The following is a 9604-nucleotide window of genomic DNA, read 5'->3' on the forward strand; positions in this document are numbered from 1 at the left end:
GGGGGGGGGGGGGCGCAAAACTCAGATTTTGCACCAGGCTCCATTTTTTCTCTATGCCTCTGCCCAGAGGGGAGGGACAGGGGAGGGCAGGGGAGTCTGCCATCCCCAACCTCGGAGAGCTGCTTTTATAAGCGTTAGGCCAGGGGCGGGGCTTGGGGAGGCATGGCCATGCCCTAGGGCGGGTGGGGTGTGGCCCCACCCCGAACCCCCCCATAAAAATCTATACCTACTTCCCTGTTTTTCCATAATCCTTCACTTTAAACATTAACAAAAACAATTGTACACCATTTCCATACAGAAATCATTTATTTTTTATACCTGCAATGATCTCACGCTGTGCCTTTCCTGTTTTATAGAAGCTGAGTTTAACCTTTCCATCACTTAGATACAAGAGGAGGCCACCTGTAGACTGGAAGAGTTTGCTTGAAAGCAAGAGCCCTTCATTGTTCCAGGTTCGAAAATGAAAACCGACTGAAATTTCATCTTGTCCTGATGTGCCAGGCAATGCTAGATAGCTATTGGAGTTCAAAAAGGTGACAGGAACAATTGGAGGCTCTGCACAAGAGAAGGATATATTGCCCTAGAAACAAAAGAAATGTGTAAAATATTAGATAAAGGCAGAGAAAGATAATTTTATTCATTATCGTCAGCCTGCCCATAGAAGTAACTGGGCAATGATTAAGGATAATACTGTCTCAGTTTAACTGTTTTAATCTATGAGACAGACAAAAACAGAAAAAATAGCTATTTACTAATATCAGACATTATGAGACATATCGATCTGATGATCTGTTCTGTCTTAACCATAACAGCTAATGATTTTCCAAGTAAAATCAGATAAATGTGGGGCTTGTTGACACTACTAAAGATCTCCTTGGTACAACAAAAATGAAGTTTTCCTTTTAAAAAAACCAACACCTAACTAGAGTAAATGCAAGTTTAACTGAGCACCCTTTGTCACAAGAAAAAAAATTCTTTTGAGAGTAGAAAGGTTATCTTTGGATTCAACTCAATGGTTTGGATCAAATCCAAAATGTTTACTTAACAAAAAATGAAACACTTGGACACAGCCTTGGAATAATAACATACAACATTTTTGTGTTTGTTTTATTACCACGATTAAAAAAACTTTATAAATAAAAGCACATTAGGATTAATGTTAAACTGAACTGACCCATTGTGAAAAGACAAGAAGGCTAATTTGCCTTTTTTAAAAACCTGAGCATTGCAACCATCTGTGAATTCTCTTGTTCACATCTTTTGGGTAACTGCCTGGTAGCTTAGGATTTCACAGAGAAACAAAACTTGGCAGATTTACATTCTAAATACATGTTCCAAATATTTAATAATGAAAGTAATATGGCCATGTAAATAGTTCTAATAAATATTGACGAAGTAATTCTGCTTCCTGCTAAATTACTGTGCCACTTTGTTATTTAAATTCACAACATTTTTAAAATATCAAACATGCTTGCTATAGCTAATGAAAACATTTTGGACAGTTTGCACATAGCCCCTGCGTCAAGATTCTATATGAGTGTAGTGTCCCTGGATAAATCTTAAGTATAACAGATGAATAACAAAAAGGTATGCCCATACAAGCATATTACTTACACTGAAAGATTCATGTGGCAGTTGGGAAGCATGATGCCAAGATTTGCATTCATTCCCAGTACCGATGGAACCTATTTATGGGTCCCTACCTAAACTATAGATACAATTGTATTTACAAACTAAGGCAGACTGTCCATGGATTTTTTTATATTTTAAGGCATCACTGTAATCTGATTGCAGAGTACAAGGAGTATTAGAACATATAGACTTCCTATGGCTATACAAAGAAACTGTAAAGCGCAAAGCCCCTAGCTAGAACCCCTGCACTCAAGTTCCTATTCCCTGATGCTGCTTGGAGGGAAAATTTAAAAAATTGAAATATTTTTTCAAAATAACAAACTCACAGAAATTTCCCACACAATGATGTCACTTCTGTGGAATACTTGTAAACTATGGTGGTAGTTCTAACAGCCCAATACAAAGGGAGGTGATGCAGGGATGCACCAGCAGATTTTCCTCCCCAGGGCACTTGCCCCAGCAGAAGAACAAATCTCACAATAGGCAGACACTGTGGCCCTCAATGGTGGTCAGCTGCAGGACAGAGCACTGCATCAGCACTCCTGCACCCCCAGTGCCTATGCCGGTGTAGCAGGGGCCTTCCAGAGACATTACTGGGGTTGGGGCCGACATTAGTCAGCTTACACCTGGCCTTTGTCTGCCAGAATGCCAGCACTAGGAGCTTGGACTTAGTCTATCTTTTCAGTGGACTTATGGCCCACCACCAGGGGCTCTGGATTGGGCTATAAGAATCACAACTCCCCATACTATGTTTCCACCCCTCGGCCTTCCACCACTTCCAGCATCGGCCTGGTAATTTCTTCCAAACTGATGATCCATCAGAACTGGCAGATGTTAAAAAAATTTTATGTATGTGAAAAATTAATACATTAGTGCAACACTAAAACTGAGGCAGGAACTCACATGAAATATTCTTTTTTTAACACCAAGAAGCATTCAAAAAGCATTCAATATGCAGTCTTTTTTCAGGCTAAAGTGGCATGGCATAACTATATTTTTAAACAAGTTCTTGGTTATTAGGGGAGAGTGTTTGTGGTTCCATCTTTTCTTTATGTTATTATGTATAGCTCATAGTGGGGAAAGATCTGAATCAGCTCGTGTCACTTACATAGCCAGTTCCTGTCCTTTCTGCAGAGCATTCATGCAAAGATTCAGTAATACCAGCTTCTCCAGCATGACTTACAGCTTGATCCATAAGTCAATTAAACAAGAGTACTTAAATTTAAGCCAGTTTCATCCCACTGAAGTTAATGTGACACAGTTGCTTTAGGTCCAGTGGATTGTGGATTGCAACCTTGTGCTGTGATTTGAATGTCCTTATAAATACAGTAACAAATTAAAGTGCCTGCTTTTATATCTCTTACCATAATGTTGATTTGAGGTTTATGTCTCTTGGCCAAATCAATAACATTCACACCATTGTAATAAAGATTTTCAAAGCATCCCTGAAATGTTTTCCATGGTAATATCCCTGGTTTTCCTGGCATTGGAATCCCTCCAAAGCTGAGCTTAGAAAGAGAAGAAAAATCAATAACAGTATTAAGTAATTTTCTGACAATCTGGTTGCAGTGCTGACAGTAAAAAATGTTAACAAATGGCACAGCAGCAACCACATACTGAACAATTTAGACTGCAATTAAAAGGTCCTTGGGGCCATTGCAACTGATCAATGAAATGTAATGCTTTTAAGCACATATTTATTGTTATTGTACCAGTACCCCAAATAAGGAAAAAAGACATGATATGCGGGTTAACTAGTTTATTAGCAGCTTATCTAAATCACTGAAACATCCCTGAATCAGTGCAAGTTGCTGGTAAAAGGCAACCTACCACAGCTACTTTTATTTTGGACAAACCCACCCTGGCTCCTAACTAGGCTAGCATTATTGTTTCCTTCCTGTATATAAAACAGTGCCAAGAGCTTTTAAGTCTCATTCTTCCACAATCCATTTCTATAAGGGCTTGGCTGATACTGTTTAACTGCCAAGGATTTTTCCTCCTCAGCCAATCAGGCTGTTTGAGCTATTGACTGGCTAGCTTTGGAACAGCCCCCTATTCTTAGATGGCTCAAGGTGCTTGTCCAATACTCCTACCACAGGCTTAAAGCCCACTGGCACAGGGGGGGTCAAATTACCTCGGGCGCAATGGTAGGGGTGCAAAATTTCCCCCACCCCCTCCTCCCCTGTGCTGACCTGGCTTGGAAGAGCTGGGTTGGCATGAGGAAGGAGCCAGCCTGTTGCCACGGCACCTGCCTAAGCTACCTCTTTCCCTCCCCAGGCCCTTGAGGGCAGGGATCACGGGCAGAGGTGTCTCTGACAGGCTAAAGTTTGGGAAATGCTGTGGGCACCCAGTTAGGAAAGTGCCTCTGACAGGCTAAAGCTTGGGAAATGCTGTGGGCACCCAGTTGAAAGTGAACCTGATGCCCACAGAATGAGTACCCAGCCATCCAAATTTTAGCAAAGTTGGCTGGTTCCTTTCAGGAAACTCATACCAGCAGCCCTGCAGGAAATTAGGCACCCCTACCCAGAACAACCCCCCAGACCCCTCCAAATCTCTAGCACAGAGCCAGCTGGGCATAACAGCAAGCCCCTTTTAAGGTGGGAAAAGTTAATTAATTTTCCCACCATAGAACTTGCTGAAGAGCCTGGAAGATTCTGTGCTCTGCATTGACTTCATTGTACCTAATGGGTAATTTCTGTGCAGGCTGCACATTTTTTAAAATAGAGACACCAGACTTTCAAGGTGGCTCCAGGAGGGCCTCCTGGTAATAGCATCCAGCATTGGTGAACTTTGCTTCTGTGGGCATTGGGGGGCAGCTTTAGAGAGTTTTGAGAGAACTCAGCCAGCAGGCTTCATGTGTAGGAGTGGGGAAACAAAATAAGTCTTTTGGGGGCCCATATAATGGAACCCCCCAGAACTAAACTTCACCAACCCTGGGTGATATCATCAGGAGAGTCTCTGGATGATACCCTGACACTTTGGTGCTACTAGCTTTAAAAATGCGCCCCCTGAGGGCTGAAATGTGAAAAACACAAAAAAACCAAAAATCTTACCGACCCAAATTTTTCAGGTGTACCCGAATATTCAGGTTTATCCGAATATGTTATTTGTCTTATTTGGGAATACTGATAATTTTATGCCCAAATAAATCCAAATCCGAATTTTAACGAATTTCTAGGGTATTGAGCAAGTCTAGTGATCATCACAGTTACAAGGGAAATTTGTCAAGAGCTTCAACTTCCGCAGCAGCAAATTTACTTATTTATTATTATTATGGTAGATTTCACAGCTGCTGGATCTGCCAGTCTTTGCTCAGTGATATTCGAATCTGGGTAGCGTTGTTTCCACAGTTCATACATCTGCTTCAAGTATCCTCTTTTTTCTGGCTTTGAGTTGTAGTAACAAGCCATGATGGCACAATTTTCTTGCACACTATATTTCTTTCCTTGGCTGGCTGGTCCACTTGTAGCCCACTTGTCGATGCATGCCCAGCAACCCCAGCATGCGAGGCAGCCCTTGTTAACCTGCGCGATGACCGATGTTGTATGGAATAATTCTTCGTTTCTATCACCATATTGTATGAGTTGGTGGACAGTCTTAGTCTGGTAGTATACCTCCAGCATAGCTCTTAACGCCATTTTTTTATTATTGTTGTTGTTGTTGTTGTTGTTGTTGTTGTAGATTTCACAGCAGCCAGATCTTTAGCTGGTAGTTGGCCTTCATTACAATTCAAGCCTCACCCAGAGGCCTAGGAAGTTGTAATGTCACTAGATACCACGATTTGAAAATTGAGCTTCAGCGTCTATGGCACAAACCAGCTCAGGTCGTCCCAGTGTTAATCGGCATGCTGGGCGTCATCCCGAAAACACTAGGGCAGCACTTGAAACATCTTCGGATTGACAAAATTAACATCGGTGAAAATCAGAAGGCAGCCCTGCTGGGATCTGCACGAATACTACGCATAATAATAATAATAATAATAATAATAATAATAATAATAATAATAATAATAATAATAATAATAATAATAATAATTTGTTTAATAGCACAGTTGCCAGTTCTTTACCTGGTTGTTGCCCTTTCATTACCATTCAAATCTCACCCAGAGGCCTAGGATGTTGTAATGTATCAGCATAATATTTGTTCAGATCCCAGCTGGGCTACCTTATGAATACTGTTGTTGTTGTTGTTATTTGGCAGAATGGAAACTCCAATAAGAACCTGAATTTTAAAGTATACCACCAAACAGGCCATGGGTCCTTTCACTTGTATAGCTACAAGTTGCATTTTCACAACATTCTAATAAATGAAAGATAATTTTCACACCTCATAATCAAGATCCAAATAATTGAATTCTCCTTTTGCATGAAAATGATGAGTGTGTTTATCAACTGTAAAGTTCACTTGGTTATTGAAATGTTCAATTAGGACTGAATGCCAATGCTGATCATCCAAAAGGCTACCCAGAGTGATATTAATCTGGGCATCAGCAGAATATATTTTAGCATCACCTTCAAGAGGAGAAAAATAAACAATGTGGTAATAAACAACACAAACAGTCAGTTCATACTTTTTTAAAAAAATAATAGATTATGAAGTAGATAAACAATGTAACAGTACCTATGTTGATGAGTAAACAAAGCTTTCCATTAACTAAAACCAAAGTGATATGATCTCCATTCTGTCCTTCTCTGTGGAGCAGGATCCCTTCTCTCTGGATAGTTTTAAACTTCAGAGAAATTACATCTTTTAGTGCTGTTGTGAATTTGGGGTTAAACTTGTAAATCAGCAAACTTTTCCCATCAAAATCTGCAACCTCAGATTCTAGAAGAAATATAAATAAATAAAACATCTTTTACAATTGTATATTTTAAAATACAAGACAAATATTGTATTTTATTTTCCTTGTGTAATAATGTGAACGTTTGATACATTTTCCCATTCCAATCTATAAACAACAGAATCAAAGTTGTTTTCCTATTGCATCTGACATCGTTGTTTGCAGACTTGCCATATACAGACTGGCAATGACCTATGCTTTAGGAAAGGAGACATTTCAGAATGACAGTAGAAGTGGCGGTAGAGGAAGAAAAGCATTTCATATTTAAGGGCATCCACTGAATTCATCCAATTTACATTTTAAAAGACAATTTATTTTTATTTATGGTTAATTTTTGTATTTTTAATAACCACAAGTCGCATCCAAAGAATCACAAGTGGGGCTCCATTCACAGAAATAATATTTCCTACCTTCCCTTGTCTTTTCCACATCCCCACAATCTTACCCCCACAATGTTCCCAATGTTCAGGAGACCCTTGAAATTAACATGGGACATAGCTTAGGGCTCCTGCTGCCTCCCATGGAGGAAATCTTCAGGAACCTCACAGCGTTCCTTTATAAGGGTAAGTGCCTCTACTCATATATGAGCCATTACCGATATGACCCCATTTATCCATCTCAGTGCTGTTTAGGAATAATTGTACATGATATGAAAGACTAGTGGACAAAGTGACTGCCCCCATCACAACTAGACAAAAGTACATATATAAGAGTTTCATAATTTTAACAGGTATCAGCATTTCACCAACAAAAATGTACATTCAGTCTCATGATGCATTGGCTTTTTAAAGTTGATTGTATTCTCTGCACCAAAAAGAAAAGATTTTTAGACCAACAAGATAAAATAGCATCTGCCATAATCCATTACAGCCTGACTTAGAAGTATAGGCTGGAACTGGTAATGGTGGACTAAGCCTCATATAGAGTATTCACACTTCATAAATAAAAAAGACAAAGCAGGTAATAGTTCTTGAAAGATACATGTATAAAATAAATGAAGATGTAACAAAAATACAATAATGTATAAAGTTATTTTTAACTTAATATATTGTCAAAGGCTTTCATAGGGTGTTGTGGGTTTTTTGTGTATGACTGCATTCCAGTAGCATTTTCTCCTGATATTGTGCCTGCATGTGTGGCTGGCATCTTCAAAGTATCTGATGGCAGTAAAACAAGTGAAGTATATATACCTGTAGAATGCCCAGTGTGGGAGAAAGAACCATTTGCATTTGGTTAAAAGTGAAAGGTTACAATTTGCAAGTGTAATTTGCATGTGTTAAGTGGAATCCACCCATTTTAGCATATGTATGTAACACTGAAGTTGCATAATCAATCAGTGATGGCACCTGCAGAGCAGTTGCCTGGCATTTTAATCCATTTACTGTATATACTCGTGTATACGTTGACCCACATATAAGTCGAGGCACCTAATTTTACCACAAAAAACTGGGAAAACTTATTGACTCGTGTATAAGTCTAGGGTGGGAAATGCAGCAGCTACTGGTAAATTTCAAAAATAAAAATAGATACCAATAAAAATGTTTTTAAATATTTATTTCAAAGAAAAACAGTATGGTATCAACAATAACCTTAAAAGTTCTAAAGTAGAATATATAACTCTAACAGACAGTATCTCTTCAGAGTTTCATAGGGAAGATGCTCAACAAGATCCCCCTTTTAAAAAGTCCCTACAGGTTCTCCTTCAACACAGATAGCTTATCATTACACAGTGAAGATGCTTGCGTAGTGATGGCAGCCGCTGCCCCAAAGCAAGTCTTTTTTGCAGGTCTGCATGCTCAGCTGGACAGAAGTCCCACCTGCTTTCCAAAAACACTGGGTGGGGGCCGAGAAAGGTGCTGGCAGTGGCTGCACCCTGTGTGTGGTGGGGATTCCTGCCACCATGGGTTCCAATGGTGCAGATTTTCCAATGAGTATGGCTCCCTGGCATTCATGGAGTTTCCTGGCCTGAACAAAAATTCTGTAACATATAAATTTAATATTTAATGTTCACACCTATTCACTGAATATTCACTGTGAATGAAGCTACTGGCCAGCTGTAGTGCAGTGAAGCAACAGCCCTAGGGACATAGCAGAGACAGGTGAGGAAAAACAACCTCAGCTCCCAGCCTTTTTTCAGCACAAAAATGTGCTGAAAAAGTAGACTTATACACGAGTATATAAGGTAATTGCTTCTTGCAGATAGACATCCTGTGTCTGGATGGTGTTCATTAACCATTGTCTTGATTCTAGTTTTTTAAGGACTGGTAGCCAAATTTTGTTCATTTTCATAGTTTCTTCCTTCCTTGAAATTGTCCATGTGCTTGTGGATTTCAATTACATCTCTGTGTAGTCTGACATGGTGACTGTCAGAGTGGTTCAGAATTTCTGTGTTTTCAAATAACATTCTGAGTCCAGCTTGGTTTATCACATGTTCTGCTATTGCTGATTTTTCCAGCTGAATTAGTCTGCAATGCCTTTCATGTTCTTTGATTCGTATCTGGACACTGCGTTTCATGGTCCCCATGTAGACTTGTCCACAGCTGCAAGGTATGCGGTAGTTTTTTTTTTAAGTGTTTTTATTGAATATATATAACATTTAACATAATAAAAAAACAAACAAACAAACATACAATAACAAACATAGGATATATAACTGTCCAGTTATCTCCGTCTTAATACCAACAATTGTATTTCCTTGTATATGGTATTACCAATCGGTCTTTTTTTATAGATACAAGCTTGGAAATTATATTATTAGGTTATTTTCCTTTTACCCTTCACAAATTACTATCTTTGTATATTTCCTGTTTCTCTCTCTATACATGACAGGGTTATTATTAGTATTATCTATTATCTATTGTCTATTTACACTAACAGTTATCTACACTACCTCTATATTCTATACAGTCCTATTTCCTAGTCTAAATCTACCTTTTACCTATAACACAAACTCTTATTTAGATACTCAAGTAAAAAGCAATAACATCAACTGGCAAAACCTATAATAAGATAAAAAAATAAAGAAACAACAACGCCGAGAAACTGGGGTTGACTTCCCCCATTACCCTTATATTTCTCATATCAACAAAAAAATTGGCAAATCGTTCACAAAATTCTCGCCTATATATTTTC

The 9604-nt window shown here is 38.9% G+C and overlaps 1 protein-coding gene across 1 annotated transcript; it reads right to left on the minus strand.

Annotated features, from left to right (window-relative positions):
- Nucleotides 1-301: 301 nt before the first annotated feature.
- On the minus strand, nt 302-7089 carry LOC125424975 (contactin-associated protein-like 4). Its single transcript, XM_048482417.1, has 5 exons — nt 7068-7089; nt 6253-6456; nt 5959-6143; nt 2997-3140; nt 302-580 (listed from the first exon to the last, which is right to left on the minus strand). Exons 1-5 carry the CDS (start codon nt 7087-7089, stop codon nt 302-304), a joined length of 834 nt encoding a protein of 277 aa, XP_048338374.1.
- Between the last annotated feature and the right edge of the window lie 2515 nt (nt 7090-9604).

Source organism: Sphaerodactylus townsendi, unplaced genomic scaffold (assembly GCF_021028975.2).
Source record: "Sphaerodactylus townsendi isolate TG3544 unplaced genomic scaffold, MPM_Stown_v2.3 scaffold_165, whole genome shotgun sequence".
NCBI classification, from domain to species: domain Eukaryota; kingdom Metazoa; phylum Chordata; class Lepidosauria; order Squamata; family Sphaerodactylidae; genus Sphaerodactylus; species Sphaerodactylus townsendi.